General features: G+C 33.5%; 1 protein-coding gene across 11 annotated transcripts in view; it reads left to right on the plus strand.

The window, feature by feature from the left end:
* The window catches only part of PDLIM5 (PDZ and LIM domain 5), a 220485-nt gene that overhangs the window by 98467 nt on the left and 95195 nt on the right, over window positions 1–26823 (plus strand). For 7 of the 11 annotated variants that reach the window (XM_012437695.3, XM_064369296.1, XM_012437696.3 and 4 more), the window contains exons 4-5: window positions 23161–23203; window positions 25831–25922. In XM_012437695.3, coding sequence (XP_012293118.3) covers window positions 23161–23203; window positions 25831–25922 — 135 coding nt within the window. Of the gene's footprint in view, window positions 1–23160; window positions 23204–25500; window positions 25923–26823 lie in introns of all 11 variants that reach the window. The other 4 variants (XM_012437699.3, XM_012437701.3, XM_012437706.3 and 1 more) reach the window with 2 other exon arrangements.

Here is a 26823-nt window from a genome sequence, read left to right on the forward strand (position 1 = left end):
GACAACTGAGCGAGATTCTGTCTTAAAAAAAAAAAAATTCTTATGTTCTATATAAAATCTTCAATAAAATGATGATACCAGTACCTCATATTTCTATAATGATTTACAGAATAGAAAGCTTTGTTTTATATACTTCCTTACTTAAGTCAGTGGTAAAGTATCCAGCATACATATAAATATATTAAGTATATGGAATAACGATTCAGTAGAATTGTCATCCGAATACAGTTTTGTTATTTGCTCACTTTATAAGATTTGCTTCAAGACATTGCTCTTGTCTTAAATATTCTTGTCCTAATCTATAATTGCATATGGATTATTTTTCTCTATAAAATGCATTTTACTCTCACTTTTTAGATTCAAAGTTAGGACATTTCTGAAATATTTATGTATTATGTATTTAGTAGAAGTCTTTCAATTACTTTCCAATGTGTAAAGAGTGAATAACAGAAAATGAGAAATTACAAAGACTTGCTAGCAAGTATTTAGCAAATGCTATTGTCCTTGTAAAATTATTTTAAGCTCTATCTGTTGTCACACACTGAAAGTTACAAGCAAACAATGTGGCTTTGGCTAGAGCTTATCATCACTTCTCAGAATAACTTTGGTGTATTATCTCTAATAGCATTTTAGTTTAGTTGATACAGTTCAAAGTATCCATCAGACGCACCGCAGATTGACTTAAGTTTTGATGACTTGAAGGACATAAATATCTAATTTTGGAACTCTAAAAGTTTGGAATTCTAAAACTCCAATTTTGGAATTCTGTGGTGCTCAATTGTAATTCTCCATACTTGAGCAAAAGAAAATAGTTCTTATATCTGCAATTAATGATGATTTTATTTTTCACATTGAAAATTACTGATCATCGTATTTTAAGTAATACTTCTTGTACAAGCATTACTAGAAAGAAGGTCATGAAAATAATGTGTAACTTTTCTTTGAAATATACTCACATGAACTGAGGTTGAGGTCCTTAGGGCAATAAAATTAAATAGATGCAGAAAGAACTAAGAGAATAGAAAAAATCCTAAGCAAAAAGAATAAACAGTTGAACTTAACACACCAATTTAAAATGCAAATGGAAAGTCAAAGGCCCAAGAAGAGTTTAGAAAATGTTGAAGAACACAGTGAAAGGATACCCAATCATATATAAAGCTAAGGACAGTATGTAACTGGTGACATGAGGCTATAATCATTGTAATGCCTCTGCTAGAAAAGATCATTTCCATTTCAGGGGTTTCTAGCTGGTCTGGTTCTAACTCAGTTAAATCTACAGTTATTTTCAATGAAGTGATATTATTTATTAACATTATTTAACAAATTTATTGTATAGCCGTTTAATGCCAATAGTGCTACTAAAGGCTAAGTATAGAAAAATTAGTAGTCTGAAACTACTAGATTTACTCTGTTTGCAAAAAACCCCATAAATTACTTGTGCCAGAGCTGGATCTTAATACATGTATAAGTTTGTAGTAAATCAAAGGGTATCCCTTGCATTCTCTAAAATGAAGACCTTGAAACTTTATTGAGTTTAAAACGCTTGAAGCTGATTACTGGATTCCATCGTCAGAGATTTTTAATTCTAGAGTCAAGTTTTTTTCACTTCATAGCCCATATTTTTAACCACAGCCGTGTATTGCTTATTCATTTCATCTCCCCAAGTAAATGTTAAGATCTTTGGAAGAAGGAGTCACTTTTTATTCAGCTATGTAGTATCTCTTACAATACATGAAAAAGTCTTGACACATAGGCAATGGTATAAAATGTACATAAACATGAGAAATTAAATTGAGGCAAAATAATGATTACCTAACCAGCTACTGTGTCCGGTATATGACCCATAAAGGAAAATAGTGGTAACAACTGAGGTCATCTCAGAAAGAATAGTTTTCCTGTGCAGTTGAGCATAAACTGTTCTCTAAGATGATATGGAGAAGTAGAAGAATGTCTTTTTTTGGCTTTAGGAAGTACATTATTCACTTTCTATAGAAGGACTGATTGACTTTTTTCTGTATATGATGAACTGATTATTAGGCAAAGATATTATGTAGTAAAGTTTACTTAAACTAAGGTAAGATTTTGGACTCTGCCTAATGATTTGGAAGCTTACTTAATCACTGTTCTTAATAGCTACCTAATGCTTAGTAAGAGTGTGAGTTTGTAGCTAAGATGACCTGTGGATATGTATACAAGTTTTTATTACTGCAGTTGTAAAACCAAGATTTTGATGACTATTTTTTATAGATGAACACAGTTAACTATTTTCAGAATCTTGAGAAGCTTAATCTCCTTTCTAAGTCATATATTCCATTTAGTGACAACTGTTTTTTGACAATGTAATATATACTCTAGTATAATTTAAAAATATCTACAAGTTGTCAAGTTCAGTGACTGAGAGATTTGGTTAAAGAAATGTGGGCAACATTCTTGTGGTTGGAAAAAATGAGGGAAAAGTGAAAGTATTGGTTAAAAGCTGTTTTCACTGCTTGCATTATTAAAGGGATTATATGTGAGATGTAGAGTCTTTTAAATTAAAAAAGAAATAAGACTAAATTCCAACTTTATAAATATTATCTTTATATTTAAAAGTTCTGAAGAGGGTGCATTAAAATTAATTTCTGATTATGTATATGATCCCAATAGAAAATTCATTGACCAATTGAATGCAGATAGATATAAAAATCTCTTTATAGCAAAGTCTACTCTCAGTAAAATTGTATATACTAATATATAAATATAAAATCCGAATATGAAATTTTTCATAAGAAAAAATATAATAAAGTAGAAACATAATGAAGGGAAAGATCTTTCCCTTTGGTTTTGCTTTGTAAAATAGTAGTATTTGAAATTGCTTTAAAAAGAGTGATCTAGTTTTATATAGTGGCAGCAGAAAAATAATGCATGTCATGGTAACATCAGGTAACTCGAGAAGGGACCGGGCAAGATAAAGTGACTTTGGTAGTCTAGTTTGATTAGTGCATCTGAAGCAGGAGAAGAATAGCTAAAAATATAGTGTCATCTAATACAAGAAAAACCCCAGTTGTTTTTTTTTCCCCCTTCCCTTTCCTGGTCTCTTTCAGTAGAGGCAACCAGTGACTTCTCCTAGTATTTACCTTTATATTTCTAAATATTAACCATCTGCTGACTCTATTAAATTACCAGTTTTATTATTATTTTCTTTTTTCTTTTGAGATGGAGTTTCACTCTGTCACCAAGGCTGGAGTACAGTGGTGAGATCTCCGCCTTCTAGATTCAAGCAGTTCTCCTGCCACAGCCTCCTGAGTAACTGGGATTAAAGGTGTATGCCACGATACCCAGCTAATTTTTGTGTTTTTAATAGAGATGGGGTTTAGCCATGTTGTTCAGGCTGGTCTTGAACTCCTGACCTCAAGTGATCTGCCTGTTTCGGCCTCCAAAGTGCTGGGATTACAGGCAAGAGCCACCGCACCCGGCCAAATGATCAGTTTTAGTTATTAACCTCTGACTTCCTTTTGTGGTAAGTGAAGATTTTACTTTACAACTCTGCTTCTCTTGCCATCTTCTCAGTATCATCATTATTTAACAATAATTTTAAAAAATCCATAGTCAACTTTCTCATTCTTATGGCAATGTAAATATTCTTTCAGTGCTGAGCCAAATTATGGGAGAATCCAGTATATTAGAATTCAATAGAGAATCCACAGGGTCCATAGAGAGCACTTGTGGTTATTGCGGGTCCTAAAGAAGTATGTGAACCACTGCCCCACTCACTATTTGGATTACCCTTGTGTGGATGATCCTGCAGCCCATCCCTCTTTGCCAGATTACAGAGCTCTCCATATGTTATGTTTACCACTGCTTGTTTGAAATCCAGTTCCTATAGTATCAAGAAATTCAGCTTCCCACAGACAGTATTATATGGACATGTCATTGGAGGATGAATAAATTCGATAAGCTTGCTGGAAATGTGAAAATATTTTCTGAAAATACGTTTTTAAAAATCTCTTCTTTTACATTCTCAGTGTATTTATTTACATTGTTCTCCACAGATAATTTGTCTTTGAAAAATGACTGTGTCAAAAAAGTCTTTGCCGAGAATGAGCTATTCGTCCTATCTTTTGTTGTTGGACTTCATATCTTTTGTTGTCTTCATATAATTTTAATCATTTTATTATTTAAAACCAGTTAATTGATATTTTTGCACTGTCCTTTCCTTGAGTACATGCAGTAATCCCTGTTGAGGCCATCTTTCATCCAGAGATTATGAAATTACTTGAGTTTAAGTAGCTTTCCAAACTAATGCTGTTTTTTTTTTTAATTGTTACTTTTAATTTTAATAACATTTCTCTTTAAGAAAATATTGAATAGCTATTTTCTGCTTGTGAAACAATTACACATATATTGAAAAACATTTGGAAGATACAGAAAAAAAAAAAACTCATGTGCCATTCAGAGAAAATAAGCATATTTTGGTAGATATCCATCTAGTCTTTTTTCTCTTTATATGTACTCATTTATATATGTATATACATTCATACATACATACATTCATACGTATATATAAAGACACAGATTATACATTCTTTCAAAACGAATTCAGGAAAATAGGTGTGAACAAGAGAGAGATGGTACCTGCTGCCACGCAGCTGCCACACTAGCTAATAAAGGAGATATTCAGTATACAATCACATTATTATAATTTTGACAAATGCATATGGTATAAGAGCATGAACAGTTTTAAGGAAGGAATAGCATTATCAAATTTGTGAAGAGTTTTTATCAATTTTTTTAAAAGTTTGCTGTCATAGTATATAATAAAATACTTTTGGTAAATGCAATGTAGAATACATTCTGTATCTATATATACAGAATGGTTCTCAATTTACAAAGGTTGACTTATGAATTTTTGACTTTACAATGGTGTGAAACCATTCTGTTTTTCACTTTCAGTACAGAATCTTGCTCTGTTGCCCCAGCTGGAGTGCAGTGGTGATAATCTCCACTTACTGCAACCTCCACCTCCCAGGTTCAAGTGACTCTCCTGCCTTAGCTTCCTGAGTAGCTGGGGTTACAGGCACATTCCACCATGCCTGGCTAATTTTTGTATTTTTAGTAGAGACGGGAGTTTCGCCATATTGGCCAGACTGGTCCTGAATTCCTAACCTCAGGTGATGCACCCGCTTTGGCTTCCCAAAGTGCTGGGATTACAGGCATGAGCCACCGCGCCAGCCTAAATGCAGTTTTTACTTATGATATTTCCAATTAAAAATGGGTTTATTGGGACATAACCCCATCATTAGTTGAGGAGCATCTGTATATAAGTGGAGAAAAACTTATTCCACGATGTATGTAAATTTGTCAAATGTTATTTCATTATAGAATTGTGGTCTAGTAGAATTGAATACAAGTGTGAAGAATCCTTGTGCTTTTAACTTTAGCTTGTAACCTTTTCATTTAAATCTTTTATTTCTGCCACTACTGAAGTGCCAGAATAGGGAGATGAATTGTTAATAATGAATTTCCCCATGAAAATACCATATGATGACTGTAACATTGAATAGATTTATATTGTATTTACATGGATATCCTGTACCAATTCTAGGTTATTTTATTAATCAACTACAAGGTATAGGCATAAGGTAAGATAATTCACATAGATTGTATCATTTAATCTTCAGAATAACCCTGTGATGTAGGTAGTATTAGCCTCTTTATAGATGAGGAAACTAATTTAGAGAAGTTAATTAGGTGAGTTTACTGTTAAGATGGTATTGAGACCTAAGTCTTCCTTGGCTCTAAATACAATTCATGCTGTTATTTATTTTCTTGATATTATGTTATCTCTTTGTAATGGTGAAGTAGATGTGTGGAAATGATTATAGCCATCTCTCAAATGAGCAAACTGAGACAGAAAAAAAAGACTAGCATTTAAGTGTGGTAGATTGGGCAATAAAATAGTAGTCAACCTATTCATGCTGAATTTCTGTTTTCCTGTCTATATATGAGTGTTCAACTATATGAAATGTCTTAAGGTATCCTAAGGTGGTATTATAGCAGACCAGTGAATATGTTTTGAGTTTTCTGCCTATACTTGTACTTTCACCAGAGAAGCTTTGCTTTTATTTGTTTTATATATTGAACCTTGAAATATATTCAAGTATGACTAAGAATTATAATACTAACATAGTTGGGGGATAAAAATGTGGGCTTTCCAGTTTTTCTTGTTGCTGTTTTTTTTTATTCTAGGTGAAATAATAAATTAGTTCCCTAGTCCATTTTTCTGTAAAATGAATTGTCATGGTCTCTTTTCTGTGTGTGGGAGAGGCGTTAGTAAAAAATTTAATCAGAACTAAGTTATGTAAGTAGATGTTGATCTTAAATGTTTTTAATAAAACCATGTGTTGGGTCACCTCTGCAAGTAGTTATGATGATTTTTTTTTTTTTTTTTTTTTTTTTTTTTGGTTTAGAGCATTTCAGCTTAGCAATGATAAATTTGAGTAGCTTTTATGCTCATTATTTTTGGTAAACCAGAGAAAATATAGGATAAGGATTTTGATTAGACTATTAAGAAATTGTGATAGTTTCACATACACCAATTTATTGTTTTCTATCATGAAACCTGAAAAAAATAAAAAAGATTTTATTATAATTTTTTGATTTCTCAAGCATTTTCTGAGAATTTTGTCAAATTTCAGAAACTAGTTTTCTTAGTATCCAATTTTATTGAACATAGGCTACAGCAAATATCTAGGTTATAACAGATGTTTTTGGTGGCTCTGAGATGCAAAGTTGTAATTATCTGAACCGGACCTTCTATCTAGTGCTATTTTTACAAGGCTGCTTCACTGTCAAACGTTTCTTCTATAACTCTGTCTTCTTATAGCCATACTCATCAATATTCTAGCACATTTAACTGCTGATCTCTTTAGAACTCACATAAGGCACAGATTCAACAAGAAGAGCAGTGAATCATGCTGCATCTTGTTTTCATTGGAACACTGAAGCATCAGCATATGCCAGTGTTTGCTTTGGGGTAGGTTTCCCTAGAAAACAGATCAGTGAGATGCTAAATTGAAATTTTATGTGACAGAAGGCTGAAAACAAGGCCATGGTTGAAAGCCAAACTCTTAGATGTTGTGCATGTCAAAACAGGAACAAAGATTATAGTGCAAGTTCAATTTTCCTTAAATATGGATCACAACATTAATTGTGGTATGCAGCTCACCCACAGCCTTGGGTGTGGTCCATAAACACAGCTGCTACTCTGTTCTGTAATTATTATATTTTATTGCCATTATGACTGGGTCTTTGGGTTATTACCATTGATGCAAATGAAAGAGGAGGAAACATGTTGGCTATATAGTAATATACGTGTTTTTGGCATTGGCTATTTGTGTCATATTTTTTTTTGTTCATAGAACTTAATAGTTGGAAGCACTTTCAGAGAAAATTTTAATATGTTGGATTTCTTTATGAGGATTGGGAGCAAAGATCCATCTTTAGCCAGTCTGTGATTGTTTTTTTATCTATGTGGACTCCATTGCCAATCATTGTGTTGGTTTGGAAGCATCCAAGGCCCACTTTGTCCCCCAGACATTGCCTCTGAGGGCAAATGAACGTAATTCTAGGTCATGGTGAGCCTATGTTTTGTCCTTGTACCTAGGATTCAGCGAAGGGCCTGAGGGGAATTCAGAAAAGGCATCATTGAGTTCACCTTGGTGATTCAACATATATGCTTTCTCTTTGATTGAACTTTACAGAAACTAATGTAGCTGCCACCAAGCCCTGAATTGTTGCTAATTAAGGAAACTGTTTAGAAGACAGGTGGACTTTAGTTTCACTCTAGGAACTTTGGGGTGACTTTATATAATTTGGACCTGAGTTATTTCACTTATCATTATTCCCATACTCTCCCATTATTATGGCAACCAAGAACTGAAATTTTCTGAAATAAGTCTAGTGGAATGGCTTTCACAAAACAATATTGGATTTAGTGTCCCAAGTACCTTATTATTATTATTACCTTAAAAATACCTTGTTATTGCTGTTCCATCTTACAGGCAAGGAAACTGAGAGGTTAAGTAACTTGCCCCAAGTTGAAAAACTAGTAAATGGAGGAGCTAGGGTTAGAATCTGGGCAGTCTGCTTTTAGCTTTGGGATACTGGATATTTTTGAGGCTGTGTTACATTGCTTGTCAAAATAACCAGGCCAAGACTTAGGTGATTTTTTTTAAATGCACCTATGATTTGCTTGTCTTTGAAGTCAGTCTAGTGTCGGGTTTATTTACCAGTCTGTTCTGAGTTTCTCCTACCTTGTTACAAATAATATACTCCTGAGAAAATAAAATAATTAGCTGATATAGACAGATTTTAGAATGAGGAACACTGTATGATACAGGCTGTGTGTTAGTGGTATTATTCAAATTCCCTTGAGCTTGAAGAGATCTTGTCGGCCAATTGATCCTTCCCCTCCTCAAGAATCCCTGATACAGTGATACAGCTTATTCCAGTTAGACAATGCTAATTAAGGGAAAGTTTTTTGAATTAAAAACTCACCATTGGTATTCAGCAAGAACATTTTAGAAAAGCAGCCAAAAGAGTTACAAAATAGTTCTGGGAGAAAAGGATCATTATCTTGAGAGGAGTCAGTAACTTTGATGCTAGAGTTATATACGTGCTTTTTTGTATATTGTAAATACTTTTTTAAAGATCACAGCATGGAACATGTGTTTTTTTCTATGCACTGGTTGTTATCCTTTATGAGGTCTCAGATCTTTCTGTGACTCTAATAAAAGAGGAAATTAATATGACAGGAATCTCTATTCTTATTCTCTGGCAGTCTTTTAGGGGATCCTTAGAGCCAAAGTAAGGAAGACATCAGATTAGAGGGTATGTTTTTCTCTCACTAAGGAATCTAATACTTTTTAGATTATTTATCTTAAGAGATAGGCATCAGTGTCTGGCTTCTTCACATTTTTACTCATTGCCAAATAGGGGAAATCTCTCTTGTGTAGTTCTGTTTTATAAGCACTTGCTACAGAATGTTATTGTTGGAACAACACATATAGTAATCTATGGTCAGCATTTCTATTCTTCTCAGTCATTCTAATTATGTCAAAAGCAAATTTGGTGGTGATGAGTTTTGCAGACGTGTCCTAGTCGGAACTCTGTGTTAATTGTTATTGTTGTTGATAGATCTGCTTATTTTATGTCTTTGAGGATATTATTGCATGCCGAATTTTTTAAAAGTTAAAATAGTTTAATAGTATTTTACGAATGGGCTTTTCCAGTACAATTCAATGGACATTTGTTTGTGACCCCTGTTAGCCAGTTATCATGTTTATTATGTGGCTTCTCAGACCTCTAGACCTTTCTGAGATCTCTACCTTTGAGTCAAGGTTGATGTTTATCAAACTGAGACTTTATATATTCATTTTTTAGGGTCAAGACCAACATCCTCTCCCTCCAGCTAGTTTGTTTTGTTTTGTAAATAAAAATAATATATTTTAACAGGCTGCACAGGAAAATATGTATGTTACTACTTCATACTTGTATTAGGTAGATAATGATACAAAATGTATATCTGATGTCCAGTGTGATAAAAGTGTGAAAACAGTATTCTAGATCAGTGCTATTTAATTTGTGGGTCTTGTACTGATACCAGTCTGAACTGTTTGTTCCTGGTCTGCAAGGAGATAAGCACTGAAATTAAGAAGAAGCATTTAGGAACTATTGTAGCCATTTCACATTGCCACCGTTTTCAAGCTTTTTGCTTTATGGATTTGTCCCATCAAACAAGTGTAATCCAGTTTGAGTGTTGAGCTTCCATGATGAGTAGCATACGTTGTGAGTTGTGTATGTTTAGCACCATTTTAGGTCATTTCCTAATCTGTTAGACTCAACAAATGGTGGAGTCGTGGGGATTTAATAAGCATACCTTTTGGTGAATTAGGCATAATGTGTTGCTAATTTGCTATGGTTTCAGATTTTTTACCTGTAACAGAAAAGTTATTAGAAGGTGAAGAATGCAATTTATATTTTCTATGGTTCCTTTTTTAGAAAAAAAGATAATAATGCTTTGTTAATATTGAAAAGCTTTGCAATTATAATTTAGCTTAAATTTTTCGACAAAATCCATTAAATTTTCAATCAGTAGTATAAACAAGTCTTTTATAAAGAACATTCAGTTTTCTATAAACAAAAATAAAGATTCTTAATAAACAATTGAATGAGTTTCAGTTCTCTCTGTGATGTTAAAAATGTGAGATAAATAACAAATAATATAAGAAATTGTAAAAATAAACATTTGAAAATTTAGCTGCCTTTCAAGTTCCTATTTTTAGATGTAGATATTATTATCACTTTGAATGCCTTGACTTAATAATATAAGTTTAGTGATAAGGATGTTAGACAGAATTCTATTTCCTAATAAATGTCAAGTTAAAGGCTCATCTTGAAGTTATTAAATAAGGATAGACTTGGCCTATCTATAGCTAAAATAGCCACATTTGATCGCTAATTTTTAAATTCCTTGACTCTGAATACCTTCAGATTTTAAAAAATATCTAAACTCACCCAAAATTATTTTTAAGTGTTATATAACTGGAAAAAGCTAAGTTGACACTATGAAGAATTTTCATTTCATGTGTTCTACACAAAAGATAGCAGACTGACTTTGTTTTCCTAATAAGGCTGTGTTGAATGCTGGAAAACGTATCCCCTTAAATTTTATTGAAATACTTAAAAATACTCACTTTACAAAAAGGTTTGCAATTTAACATGTTTAGCCTGGACAAGAATAGAAAAAGAGATGTGCCTGGAAAAAAATTACTGGCAGCCAGGTGCGGTGGTTCACGTCTGTAATCCCAGCACTTTGGGAGGCTGAGGCAGGCAGATCAAGAGGTCAGGGCTTCAAGACCAGCCTGACCAACATGGTGAAATCCTGTCTCTACTTAAAAATACAAAAATTAGCCGGGTATGGTGGTATGCACCTGTAATCCCAGCTACTTGGGAGGCTGAGGCAGGAGAATTGCTTGAACCCAGGAGGCAGAGGTTGCGGTGAACAGAGAGCATGCCATTGTACTCCAGCCTGGGTGACAAAGTGAGACTCTGTCTCAAAATAAATAAATAAATTAATTAATTAATTATTAAAAATTTACTGGCAAAATTGTGCCTCTGGTATTGGCATAGAACAGGGTGCATATAAAGGTGAACCTCAAATTGCATGTTTCAGACTTTGAAAAGGTGGAAGACAAATTAGATATTTTGTTGTTTTTTATTTGTGTTTTGTTCATCACAATATATTTAAGATTTGAAGCAGTTTTTATTCCTTCTTTCTTCTTTTCTTTTAGTAAGTAGGCTTACACAGATCAAGCATACATATAGGCTAATTTATTGCTTAACACTGAGATTTGTATTTAACCTTCTTCCAAAATGAAGTACTACATTTAGGAATAATTTTCTATCTCACTCAAAATAAAAGACCAGGTCCTTTTAATGGGTTCATATACTTCATGTGTTCTGGCCCCCTGCCGTTTCCACAGCTTTATCTCTCACTGCTTTCCCCAACTTTTCCTGGAACCATTCTAGCCCCACTGGTACATTCCTGCCTCAGGACTTTGCACTTGCTATTTGGCTGGCCAGGAATTCCGTACTTCAGGTTTCTTTTCAGATTTTACCTCATTAAAGAAGCCTTCTCTGACCTTTTTGTGTAAAATAGTGTATCCTTTCCTGTGTCTTGCTTTATTATGCTCCATGGCATTTATTACCATGTGAAATATTTTGCTTGTTAGTGTGCTTCTCTCAAATGGATATAAGCACCTTCAAAGGAGGACTTTTGTCTGTTTAATTTATTACAATTGCCCCACCTCCTTCAACAGAGCCTTCTGTATCATGGGTTTAATAAATATTTGTGGAACTAATTAAGAAATTAATGAAATAAATTATTTTAAGGAAAAAACATAGCACGAGTGTTGCCCTTGAACTTGAAGTGATGCTGGGTAAAATAATTATCAGTCAGGAATGATAAGTTGACTGGTTAAATTATTTCTGGTAATGTAGAAGGCCATATTAGTCCTAACACAATTGTCAGGTTGACAGGAGCTAGATTCTGACTATAACATAAGGGTGTTTGTATGTTTGTAAAAGCAGAGGCTGATTCAAAAAGAGTTGAACATGATAAAAAATGTATTATTCAGTGATTAGGTATATATGCAGTTATATGAATGTGTAGTCAAAACCAAATTAGAAAGGAACCATCATAGTTATTTCTATAAATCCTGCATGCTCAGTATGCAACCTCCTGTATCACGGGGCACACATCAGTCCTGATATCTAATTCATTTTGTTATTGGTAGCATGTCACTATTGATAGTTGTAGTGGGGACCATGATTCCACTTCCTTTATTTTCTCAAGACCCACAAGAAGATTATGTGATGTGGTATCTTGGTATCTGCATGGCTGCTAATGTCAGAAGCTGGTTACTATTTTGAATAGAGCACCCAATTTAGCACCAGAGAAGATATTCATTACGGAACTTCCAATCCTGTCCTGCTGAAAAATGAAATTATTAGAGATTTCCTGTTGCTGTGCAGGACAAACTAATCTTCTTCTCTGGAAAAGTAAAGAACAATGGTCTGAAAACCGTTTCTTTGTTTTTGCATCTACTTACTCAGCTTTCATTGGGAATTTTCTGAAGAATTTAATCTCTTATTTATATGTATATTGTGCAGTCTGTAAAGTGTTCACTCTACAGATAGATAGGTAGATGTATTATGTGTTCGAATATATTGACTATACATAGACATATATGTATATATTATATACAATGAGTAACTTCTGTGTTTACTTGAATTAAATAAAAAATGACATTCTATAAACAACATGTCATTGAAAATGAATAGCTGTTTGTTAATAGAAAGTAGTTACTCACTGTTTGAAGCCATTACTCTCTGAAGTTCTTTATCAAAGTTAATTTTATAACTTTATCTTTGATGTTATTCCTAGAAGGCAGAATGTTAGAGCTGCATATAGGCTTCTGGACAACTTGGGTTCTAATCCAGCTTCTGCCACTTTCAAATTCTAAGTTTTGGTCAAGTTAGCCTATTTGAGCTTCTGTTTCCTATATTTAAAATGAGAACATACTACTTTCTCAGGAAGAATAAATGAGATAATTTATATAATGGGTCAATTGAAATTATTGGCATTTGGTAGGTACTCAGTAAGTGATATTTTCTTGCTTATCTCTAGGTTTTTTTTTGTTGTTGTTGTTGTTATTGTTTTCCTTGAAATTGATCCTATTAGCTTAATTTGATTATAACAGTATATAATCAGAAACAGAATAATTTCCAGAACTCCAGAGTCAGGTCATCTGCTTCCGGGGAAGGTGCCATCTATCACTGCTTACTTTGTGCCAAGAACTTCACTAGATATGTTACATACATTACTAAATTCCATCCTCAAAACAGTTCTGCAAGGGAGGTATTATGACCCTCATGTCAACAAAGAAACTGTACGTTGCCTAATGCAACCTTTATTCAGCTATTTGTTCTTTTCCTCAAAGAATTCCTGTATCAACAAAGAGCTTTATAAGAGAAGGCTTGAATGTGAAATGCAGGAACTCTGTGTCTCTTTAGGGCTCTAAGTTTTTCTGGAAAGGAAGAAAAAAATAAGTAGACAAACTTCAGGTTATGAATTATGCTTGCTTATACTACTCTTATCCTGTATATAACCCCCATTCAGCATCTGACCTTTAGCAGGTTTTCCTGAAGCAGTTAATTTTATATACATTGTTTAAAGCCTGTGAAAATAGAGTTTAGAATATGGTTCTGTTCTTGATGCTTATTCCCCTAGTATGAATTTTAACTATGTTTAAGGGCAGTTTAGTAGTGTCACAAAAGAGCCAATAAAATGTCGAATCTTCATTTTTCACAGGCAGATTATTTTCTTTTCCTGTTTTATTATTTTCATATTAGTAATGAAGTACTATGTTGATAAAAATGTATTTTTTATCTACCTGATTGAAGCTGGAAGAGAAAATCTATCAAGTAGAAGTAACTGCTTACCATTAGATCTTAGTAAGTTTTCTGAGAATGCAATTCTAATACAAATTGCTTTTTTTTAATCATTCCTAAAGGTAGTACAGTTCATGACTGTTAAAAAATATAGAGTTTTGGTAGAAAAGAATGGAAAGAAGGTAATTATACCTATCAGTCTCTTGCATAAAAATCTAGGGTGTATTCTTTTCACTTGTTCTTTTAGAATTTTTAAAAAATAATTATATTACTAATACTTCTGTTTATAGTATGTAGAAGCAGGGACTTAAGAGGTTTTTAGTAGTCTTTATCTATTAGCAAATGAACTGGAGTGCTGACTAGCAGAGTTACAAATAGTGCTTAAAATGTTATTCTAGTCCAATAATATTAAATCTGACCCAGCTTCAATGTCAGTGCTGTGTGGTATGAATTTCATTTGGATGGGTGGTATGGAAGTGCAGATAGATCAGCTAAACAGTTGTAAACAGTGTGAAAATTTTAGGTAGAGGAGATGAGAGGAATTTAAAGGTAGTGTCCTGCAACTACAGAAGGAATAATACGTTTAACTTTCATTCCTTATATCAGTATCTAAACATATTATAATTAGGGCTTTTCATAGTGCAGAATGATTATGAGGTTTAGAGACCAAAAGAGCCATGGTCATGTAGGATTACTTACTAGAAGGTTTGTTATAATCAAAACCTTAACACGATCTAAACTAGAGGCTGTCAAATGATGGCTTACAGGTCAGATTCTTTCCACCACTTGTTTTTACTAAAGTTGTGTTGGAACACAACCATGGTCGCTTATTTAGGTTTTGTCTGTGTCTTTCTATAGTGACAGAGGTGAATAGTTGAGATCATATGCCACACAAAAAGACTAAAATATTTACTGTCTGGCCTCATATAATAAAATTTGCCATTTCTTAAAAATGGGACATATAAAATAATTTTTTATAGAAACCCTTTATTGAAATGGTATTTTCACTGTAATAAAATTTTTTCTATAGTAAAAATGAATTACTTTTAAATTTGAAATTTCTTTTATTCTTAAATACATCTAAACTATTATACAATCTCTTCATTCTTTTTGCTATAAAAATTTTATAAATACTATTTAGAAAAATGGATTTTTTTTCTTTAAATGATTCTGAAGTTATTTTTGAGTGTGGACATGAGGCACAATGGGCAAATGAAATTTTTTTCCCTTATAAAAATGTTACTATGGGAATAAATGTAGAATTACAACAGTAAATTTTCTCCCTCTGAAATCAAGTAGAATACTGTGAAACTTTGCACATAATTTGAAAATAGTTTTAAGAAAGATGTATGGAAATAAGTTATAAGATATATAAAACACTTATTCTTAAAAATATGCCATATACTAATATTTTAAAATACATGTAGCTAAGGAGATAACTAACTAAGTGTTGTATCTTTGTTGGAATACTTTAGAAGATTTAGGCTTTGACTAAATGAATTTACATGGAATATCACCAGGTCACCAAGTCAGTTTGGGGTGTGCCCACAGTAAGTTTTGTTTCAGACTTTTTTTTTTGGCACCTTGAATTAAATGACATCTTTATTGATTCTTATTCTTCCATGACTTAATTCTTTATAATTTTGGATTGTGGGTACTTTTAGAGACAACCTGTACCCGTATAGAGTAAGTGTTTTTCCCACAAAATGGCCCCCCGTCTATGGTGAGGGGATTAGAAGAGAGGGTGATACTGGAAAGCCATTTTGCTTGGGTTGATTTTGATTTTAGAAATTCAAGCGATTTGTGCTGAAGAGCAGAGTCTTTGCAGAACGATTGGAATGATAACTAGTCTCCCACTCCAAACTGGATGGATGACTTGATAAAGTCTTTTTACCCCTTTGTTTGTTTGTATGTCTGTTTGTTTGACGGAGTCATGCTGGAGTGCAGTGGCACCATCTCAGCTCACTGCAACCTTCGCCTCCCAGGTTCAAGCATTTCTCCTGCCTCAGCCTCCTGAGTAGCTGAGACTACAGGCGCGCACCACCATGTCCAGCTAAGTTTTGTATTTTTAGTAAAAATGGGGTTTCACCATGTTGGCCAGGCTGGTCTCAACATGGTGAGGTGATCCGCCCACCTCAGCCTCCCAAAGTGCTGGATTACAGGCATGAGCCAGCGCGCTTGTCCAATTTTACCCCTTTGCATTTGAGTTTCTCATCTTTAAAATGAGAGAATGACACCTATATCATGAGATTATTATAAGTGAAAAGTATAGTATATGGGTATGTTGTAGAGTACCTGGCACATAGAATAAATTTAAGGTAGCTCTTAGTCTTTGGGTCCTCTTATGCTATTTAAATTTAAATTTGCTTGAATTGCTACTTTGCAAAATCCTCCCTCCCTCCCTCTCAGCATCTCTCTCTGTCATCAGGCTGGAGTTCAGTGGCACTATATTGACTCACTGTAACCCTCGCCTCCCAAGTTCAAGCAATTCTCCTGTGTCAGCCTCCTGAGTAGCTAGGACTACAGGTGTGCGCCACCATACCCAGCTAATTTTTGTATTTTTAGTAGAGACAGGGTTTCACCATGTTGGCCAGGATGGTCTCGATCTCTTGTCCTTGTGATCTGCCTGCCTTGACCTCACAAAGTGCTGAGGTTACAGATGTGAGCCACCACACCCAACCACAAAATGCTTTCTTTCTTAGAGATTTTCAGGTATTTAAGTATTAATCATTTGAACTTTAAAATAACAAATTGGAGTGATATCACTTACACTTTGCCCTAATATTCTCTTATTTTCTTCCTTTCTTCCATCCATTGGTTCTCTGGCTTGACTTATATTTGGTTGATGAAAATTTCTTCTCAAACTCTAATAAACTTTCATGGCCACCTGAAGAGGATTATTACAATAAAAGCACTAACCCTACTTAGAGAAGTATTGTAATTAAATATATTATAATTAAATATACTTAGAGAAGTATTATAATTATCAAGTCGTAACTGCCTGTTCTGGATATATATCAGAGCCATACTCAATTTAAAGCCAAGCACTCAGATGGGCTAAAGCAATTCCCCTGCTTATGTCTTTTTTCCTTCTTTCTTTGACTCTTCAAAAAGCCTGCCCAGCTTTGGGTTTTTTTCTCTCTGTAGGAAAGAAAAAGTACATGTTAGTTCCTATAGTAAGATAGAGAATATGCAAAGAGGGAGAAAGGAAGTGAGTGTGTGTGAGTACATGTATATGTGGACAGTACAGTCTTTTATAAGCTACAAACTGTTATAATATGCTGAGATATAACTATTTTGTATTTTGGTTTATAGGAAATAGAATCTTTACATAATCTCAAACCATTTAGAAAAAGCTACTGATACATTGCCATAGGGATTTAAATGTTTAAGGTTTGAGTATTTGGGACAGTAAACTAGCTGAATATGCAAGAAAATATGAGGAAACTGTTTAGAAAGACATCCTTCTGTACTCTTGAGTGCTCACTTTTTTCCTTCTGGAGTTGCTTTGTTATTACAAATTGACAACTTTGCAATTAAAGTGATTAATGATGTACCCTAGTGTTTATGGGTCCCAAGGTCAGTGGGTCCAAAGATGGCCATGCTGTGGGAAACTTAGATAAGAGCTCATCTCATAGAAGATGAACCAAGCACCCTCCTTTTTTTCTGTATGATTGTTTATGAGTTAAGTATATTAGATGTTTGAGGGAGTCACCAAGACATAACAAGTAATGTGCACAATCTTTATCATTCTAGTTCTACTGTCTAGTTCCTCATTCTTAAACACTAATGTGAACATTCAGAATCTTATTAACTAAAAAACATTTTATTTTATAAATCGATTTTAGGAAAATTAATTAGTTAAAAATATAACAAGTATTATTAACTAAAAAACATGTTATTTTATAAATCGATTTTAGGAAAATACATTAATTAGTTAAAAATATAACAAGTATAATGCTGCATTGGATATTCAAAAGATACAGTTTAGCTTGATTCATTTGCATCTACTTCTTGATAAGGCTGCTGTTTATTTATGGCATAATTTTTCCTACACATTATTCTAACCAGTACATCACAATTTTAGTTTTTAATTTAGTCAGTTATCACTTAAAACTCCTTTCAACTGTTCAGGTAGAGGTTCTGAAACTGGTTATAATGCATCAGGGATTTTTATTTTGGACATTACTTTTACAAAAATCAATTAACTTCATATAGGTTGTTCCAGCCACATTGATGGCTTTGTTCTTTGAATTTCATGAACTGAGGATACTACTGGGCTAAGGCACTGGTATCTCACCACCATGGCTTACGCCTGAACAGTGGCTTCACGGCAAGGAGAGAGAACAATAAGCAAATTGTTGAGCTCATGGCACTAAGCCATTGCCAGGATCTCTTTCTGCTGGTTTGAAACTCACACACTACACAAAAGTGACTTGTAATGATCACTGTAATTCAAAGGGGATTTGTTACCCCATTGTGTATTTGCCAGGATTTGAAGAGAAAAATGTAGGAAGAAATTTTATCATAATTATACCTCAATTTTTTAAACATCCTTTAAAAAATTATTGCTTTTATATAATCTATGACATTGTTAAAGTAAAAGATGATTAATATTTGTTGAAAGAAAAGAAAGACAATTACAAAAGTTCTAATTTTGAGAAATAGATTTTCTTATTCATACATTAGGATTTTCTCCCCAGGGAATATTGGAAATAGATATATTTCACTTTACTAAAGGAAATAGGATTTTACTCCTTGAGTATTGATTAAATTATGCTCTTGGTATTTGGGTATCTTATTAAACATAAAGTTCAAGAAAGTGCTAGTTTGATAAGAAAGATAATTCATATAAGAAAAGGGTTTGAGAATTTTAAAGATTTAAATATTATAAATCTTGTAGTATTTCTTTCCCTTAATTTTAGCCACGTGTAGAAGACTTAATAAACATTTCAGACTTTGCAAAGATTTGCTCTTTCTTTAAATATTTCTTTAAAATAATATTTCCCAGAAGATTTTTCTTCTCCTAACTCCAGTCTTCAGAAATGTTTCCTAAACAATGAGTTCTCCTTCAAATGAGTTTGGGTGACAATCCATAGTATTTTCTTCTTTAGGCATTTAAAGGCTTGGAGAAGTCCTGTGGCTAAGATGCTATGTAACTTTAACTTCATATTTTCCAGATATGCTTGATAACATAATTTTTTATTTTTTGGAAAGTACTTTTCCATGAAACATACTTTGAAAAATACTCTTTTGTATTATAAAAAATTGTACATATACATTGTTATATATAAAATATGGAAAATATACACATAAAAGAGAAAAAATAGCATTTAGAGAGAACTTCTCCTAAATGTTGGTGTGTTTCCATCCATTTTTTTCCACATACCAATCATGTATATATGTCATTTTATATATATTTTTACTTGATATCATAAAGTAAGCATTTTATCATGCAAGGCAGAATTCTTTCCAAGAATTAATTTAATAATTGTATAATGTTTCATTGTATTATTATATTAAAATTAACCATTTCCTCATTGTATATTTAATAGGTTGTTTCTAATTTTGCACTATTATAAATTACACTATGGTGAATGAATATCTTTATACATTGTTTTTCATATTTCAGATCGTTTCCTTCTAATAGATTCCCAGAAGTTATTGTGTCAAAGACATGAGCTTTCTTCGGGGCTTTTAACAAATAAATACCATTTTCTAAAAGAGCTGTATTAATGTATAGTTCTTCCCCAATACTGGAAGAAGAATACATTTAGAAATATTCTCACAAATATTACGTGTTAACATTAAGAAAGTCTTTATACAGTTCTAAGGAACATGTGGTATATGTTTATATTTTGTTCCTTGAGAGTTAGTAACAATTGCTTTTTAAAACTAGTGTTTTTGTTATTCATCTGTTTTATAGATTTCTTTTGTCATATATTCTAAATTTTCTGAACCACGGTAGTTGTAGTGTCCTAAGAATATGTAATTAAATATAAGATTTTTGTAGTTTACTGATCTTTTAAAGTATAACTAGTACATGTTATAATTTTTTTTGAGATGGAGTTTCGCTCTTGTCGTCCAGACTGGAGTTCAGTGGCGCGATCTCAGCTCGCTGCAACCTCCACCTCCCGGGTTCAAGTGATTTCTCCTGCCTCAGCCTCCTGAGTAGCTGGGATTACAAGCGCCCGCCACTACAGCCCTGTATAATTTTTGTAATTTTAGTGGAGACAGGGTTTCACCATGTTGGCCAGGCTTATCTCAAACTTCTGACTTCAGGCAATCCATCTGTCTGATTCCCAAAGTGCTGGGATTACAGGTGTGAGCCACCACACCCAGCCTAGATTTCTTTTTTTTTTTTTTTTGAGACTAAGTCTCACTCTGTCACCTGGGCTGGAGTGCAGTGGCAAAATTTCAGCTCACTGCAACTTCCGCCTCCCAGGTTCAAGCAATTCTCAGTCTGCCTCAGCCTCCTGAGTAGCTGGGATCACAGGCGTGCACCACCATGCCCAGCTAATATTTGTATTTTTAGTAGACACAGGGTTTCACCTTGTTGGCCAGGCTGGTCTGGAACTTCTGACCTCATGATCCGCCTGCCTCAGCCTCCCAAAGTGCTGAGATTACAGGCGTGAGTCGCTGCGCCCAACCCCTAAATTTTATGTACATAATACTGTGTGTTAAAAATGTTTTTCCCAGTGTTTTTAATGTAATATGGATAATTTGATTTCTTCTGTTTACTTCAATGAGCAAATAGCACACTAAAATGAAGAGCATTTAAGCAGTTGGGTTCAAAATTTGTGTAGCCAAAATTGTGAGCTTCTATAAATATTCAAACAGAAGTCAGACAACCCTCTGATTAGCAAGTAATAAAGTAAATCTAAGAAACCTTCTTTTTAAAGTTTCAAATGATTTTGACTCTTTGGTGGTTAATTAAACCAGAAGGTATAAACCAGAAGAACTAATATTTATTGCATCTAATGTCAATTATTTTATCTGACATTTAATTATAAGCCAGTCCATTTTTTTTCTCTGCAAAAACATGTTTGGGATTTTAATGTGTAATGAACTCAACCCTGAAGTGTGAAGGTATATAGCCCCTCTTTTCCATGTTTGCTTGTCTTAGTTCATGTCATTGCACTTCTGAGACTTTATCAGAAGGGAATCAGGACAAACATTCAAATTTTAGATTTGATTTTTATGTGTGAATTGAAAATTTCAAGTATTATTTTTATAGAGCCTTCAGTTAATAAAGTATATTAGGACTCATTTTATGTTTTCTCAAGAAAATAAAAGGTTAGACTCTAAAATTAATAAAATCTAATCATTCTCATGCTTTTGTTGTTGCTGACACTCTGAATAAAGGCTGTTAACTGTAAAAAAACTAATGGGTTTGTTTTTATAGACATGGAGTATATGCATTTTATCTAAATTTGGTAGCCTAATGACTGTTAAATATCACGTTCGGTTTTTACAAATTGCTTTTATGTTACAAGAAGCACCCCTTGCACCTGGGGGTCTAGATGAGAAAGAATACCATCCTTTCTATTGGCAAACTTTCTGTAATGACTTGGCGGTTTTAACGAGTAGATCCTTTGTGATTATATCTTATTGAGAAATTTCACTGAAAGGGGGATTCCACTGTTCTTTACTTGAACTTGTTTCCTTTATTCATTATAATAACCCTACAAGCTAAAAGAGAAATTGTCTATTAAATTATACACATGGAAGGTTATGCAACTGCACAGAGAGTAGTCTGTATTGCAGTAACTGAATATTAACATCCATTGTAACATCTCATTAGGTTAGCCAATTCTCAGTGCCTGCCATAGCTAACCAAATTAACTGTTTTTGGAAAATTCAGTTGCTGCTAAAATTGTTGATCGGAGTTCATTATTAGATTACACTCATAGAGACCGAATATCCCATGCTACTGTCTTCTGTTTGTAATCTGTTTTCTTTAAAGTAAAATGATCTCATGGTTTATAGCTTAAAATTATCATCACTTAATATTTACCTGTTATGCTTAATATTTCTTGAATTCTGTGCTTGCTCTATTACCCTCCAGCTGGTGTGATATAAGGGAAATCAAATTGCTTCTGGCATATTAAACATAACATATACCTTAACACTAAATAAATAGGCTTTAAAACATTAGAGGTTTTCCCAATCATTTAGTTCATCTCCTTGAATACAACCAGTATATTGTTATATTTAACAATTATGGGCCTCAGCTCCATCTTAAGCAATTTACCTACACTTCTTTTGAAGTTTCCTCTCTGAAAATTAGGATGACAATAGTTTTTACTTGGATTATGGTTAAGATTATATGAGATAATTGCTCCAAACCAATTATCGTTACTGTTGAGCCCATGCTAACCAAAGGCACAATAATAACATAGTACAAGAAGCATATATTTAAAATAAAAATTAATTTGAATTTGGAAATAATTAAGTTATATACATGGATTTTTGTCTTTTTTTTCACTCTTTCTTTTCCACACTCATTACTGATGACCTGTTACATGCCAGACACTGTGCTGAGATACAGATACAAATGGGACATGGTTATTGCCTTTACTGAAATTATAACCTAATAGAAGAACTTACAGTTTATTTTTAGCAAAACACATATGTTAACTTGCATAAACACTTAAGAATAAGAATACAAAATAAATATTCATTCATTGAGCCAATTCAACCAGAATATATTCAGCATCTTCACAGAGACCCAATATCCTGTGGATGTTGTTCATGGATGTTAGGAGAAAAGACAGATACTGTTGGAGATTGGAGTCAGATTAGATGGTTGAGGAGCCACTCAGAGATCAGAAGGTCATGTTTGTTAGACTTCACCCTTTTAGGTGAGTGATAGCCTTAACTATTAAACATGGGTATACTCACAAACAGGATTGATGTTTATCATTCCTCAGATGAATTTGTAGAGAACCAGATACTACTGTTGAATACTTAGTGTGTAAGAATGTTGAACCTTGCATATTTGATTTACTTTAATATATTGGAAGATTGTGAATAGTAAAACTATGAATTATGAAACTATAAATTCTAATGATTCAGTATATTAAGGCTTATAACAGTAAAAATTCCATTAAGAAGTCTGCAAGCTTATAAAAATTCATTTTTTTTCTTTCTTTTCTTCCTCAGAGCATCTGCTACACCCAAGCCTGAGCCGGTTCCTGTTCAAAAGGTGTGTTTCTAAGCTAGCATCCAGGGTATCATTTCATTGTCCCTGCTGAGCTACTGTAATCTCCATTTCTGTCTCAGACCATACTGACATTCATTTAATTCATAGTCTCAGTACAATTTTCCTTGTGATTCTTTTCCTTAAGAGATGAGGAGGAAAATGGAGATCAGCACATTACCATTTGTAATTATACATGTTCTAAAACATTATTTCTAAAGCCATATGTTACAATAACTTATGCCAGATTTTTTACATTTCTATTCACTTTTGATGTGCCCATCTTTATCCATATTCATATATTTTCTTAAGAGAATAAATGGTTGCTGAAAATTAATATCACAATAAGTCTTTAATAACATTAATAAGTGCTTAATTACATTTCAGAGTATTCTTAGGTTATTGGCAAGTATCCCTTTTCTCTCATATATGTCTTCAGAATATTTCAAACCATTATTCATATATAACTGGTTTATGCTTCAAAATATTTCAAACCATTATTCGTATATATGTGATTTATGCTCTCTCTAATTTTATTTGTGCCCTTTTATTGAATTCATTATACAGGTTGAGCATCCCTAATTAGAAAATCCAAAATGCTCCAAAATCCCAAACTTTCTGAGCACTGCCATGCCCAAATGGCCTTTGGAACATTTTGGATTTTGGATTCTTAGATTAGGGATGCTCCTGCATTCTACGAAGATTAAAAAATCTGAGAATGTCTGAAATCTGAACGCTTCTGGTACCAAGCTGTCTAAACAAGGGATTCTCAACCTGTATTGATTTGTGTGGGCATTAAGCTACTTATTTTTCTCAATTAGTTTTCTTCTTTCTATAAGATGAATTGAGGCCACACACACTGCCTCATGCCTGTAATCCCAGCACTTTGGGAGGCTGAGGCAGGCAGATCACCTGAGGTCAGGAATTCGAGACCAGCCTGGCCAACATGGTGAAACTCCATCACTATTAAAATACAAATTATTAGCTGGATATGGTGGCGTGCACCTGTAGTTCCAGCTACCCAGGAGGCTGAGATGTGAGAATCTCTTGAACGTGGGAGGTGGAGGTTGCAGTGAGCTGAGATTACACCACTGCACTCCAGCCTGGTGACAGAGCGAGACTGTCTCAAAAAAAAAAAAAAGATGAATTGAGATTACCTTTTTTTTTTAATTAAACATAATAGAACCACCATTGTATGATTTTTCAAAAATTTGATTGTTTTTCTTTTGCTATGGTAGGTGGAATAGGGATTTATTCTTGATCTGCAGTCTAATGCTCTACTTCTGAGATATCCCCCACTCCTGGGATTTATTCTTGAATGTTGTAGAAGCTTAGTCTGATTTTGTTTAACTTGAAATATGCTTTGGAATAAGGATTTGCAAATACAAATTCTGGTAATTTTAGGAGGAATTGACCTTTCTTACTAGTTATTTTTTCTTTGGCTGCTGACAATGAGGAAATACTGAAGATCTTTTTTTCTTCATGTAACTATTAAATATTTATTTTGGAAAAGGGAAAGAATTTTATTCTATCTCTGAATCATATCTTAAAATGTTCAGAGAGAAATAGAGGTAGATTACAGGAAAGAAGGGATTTTGTTTTGTTCATTTGATTGCTTTTAAAAGTTTTTTTTCAAATTATTTAAGATTATTAATTAGAGTTTGCACATTTCTGAGTTAGTTGAAAATTATCTTATTCCTTGTTTTTTTGTTGCTGTTGTTCTTGTTTTAAATTAAAGAGTTAGAAATCATGTGCTGCACCTTCTGCATGAAACAAATAATTCTACTCTGGAGAGAAATTAAACATGTTTGAAAAATGGAACTATGGGCTTTGAAAGATGGAAAGATGGGCTTTAGATATTTTAATATTAAAAAAAAACCTCAATAAAGTTAATTTTTAAATACCCTACAATAATCAGAACATTGTTAATAAAAGTTAGCAATGTTTTGTTTATTGTAGGGTATTTAAAAATTTTTTCTTTGGAATATGCCTAAGGTGACACTGATAAAGGGCTTTAGGCTTTTTGATAGTTTTCTTGCTTTATTTCCTAAATATTTTGAAACTATTTTCCTTTTTATTTTAAAAATTTATACTTAGTGTATGCATCTGTATTATGCATGTTGGGACTAGTTAGCATGCATGTTATGCTTTATCAGCCCATTGTTTTTACCTGGAAATGTGATGTTTGAGCTGCTAACCTGATTGTGTTTGTCTTAAAAAATCAGCTTTGTGTTTTTTTCAGTGAAATATATTTTGCATGTGTTTGGTGTGTTTTTGTGTATTTTTATTTTTATTTTACATAGGGAGAACCTAAAGAAGTAGTTAAACCTGTGCCCATTACATCTCCTGCTGTGTCCAAAATCACTTCCACAACCAACATGGCCTACAATAAGGCACCACGGCCTTTTGGTTCTGTGTCTTCACCAAAAGTCACATCCATCCCATCACCATCGTCTGCCTTCACCCCAGCCCATGCGACCACTTCATCACATGCTTCCCCTCCACCCATGGCTGCTGCCATCACTCCTCCCCCGTTCGCTGCATCTGGACTGCATGCTAATGCCAATCTTAGTGCTGACCAGTCTCCATCTGCACTGAGTGCTGGTAAAACTGCAGTTAATGTCCCACGGCAGCCCACAGTCACCAGCGTGTGTTCCGAGACTTCTCAGGAGCTAGCAGAGGGACAGAGAAGAGGATCCCAGGGTGACAGTAAACAACAAAATGGGTAGGTGGCTAAGGGTGCTTTCTGCTCTTACCAAAACTCTTCTTTCAGGTAATTTCCAGGAAACAGACTATATTCCCCTCCCCTCAAACCAGCTTATCTTTGAAGGAAGGGAGATGAAGTATTATTTGCTTCATTAACGTATGGCCTTTATATACATAGGGCACTTTCTGCAAAGCAATTATCACTTACTCAGAACCTACTTGTGCATTTCGACATGTTCTGAACCATGTAATATCTCTGTAACTCATTTTCTGCAAGTCCTGACACAGCATTGAGCAGCTGGCACTTATAATGCAAGGCAAATCTTGAATCTTTCTTTCTCAATTTTTTCATCTTTTTATTAGCCACCAGAAGTTCAAATATCGATTACAGTTGTTGTCACCTTATGCAGCTCATCATAAGGAGAGGGGAAATGAAGAATTTGTAAGTAGTTTTTTTTTTCTAGGAAGTAGTCTTAAGAAAACCAGTCCACTTTTGGCTCAGGTCTATATATGAAGCATTAGCTTTGAGCAGAGCTAACAACATTTCTTTCAGATAAGTTTGTTAGAATTTATTATTTAAAATCAAACTGTAGTGAAACAACAAAGCATGCTTAGAAAGCATCAGTGGCAAATTATAAAATACTTTCATTGTAAAGATTTTTCTAAAATGGGTAAGTTTAAACCATTGGACACTAAACATTTAATGTTAGCAGAACATTTTAAAAATCTGTTCCTTGTCTTTCTTCCCTTTTGGGGGTATGTTTTTTTAAAAAAATGATTGAAGTTATTAACTCATTTAAGACACACATAGTTATAAGTTTGCACATCTATTTTTCAGCAACCTTCAATTATTGATGGTCATTTTATTCTCTTTGGAATTTAGGGACAATACTTTAAGGCAGGCATTTGTGTAAAATTAT

This window comes from Aotus nancymaae, unplaced genomic scaffold (assembly GCF_030222135.1).
Source record: "Aotus nancymaae isolate 86718 unplaced genomic scaffold, 86718_ANA_hifiasm-v0.15.2.pri h1tg000006l, whole genome shotgun sequence".
Taxonomy (NCBI): domain Eukaryota; kingdom Metazoa; phylum Chordata; class Mammalia; order Primates; family Aotidae; genus Aotus; species Aotus nancymaae.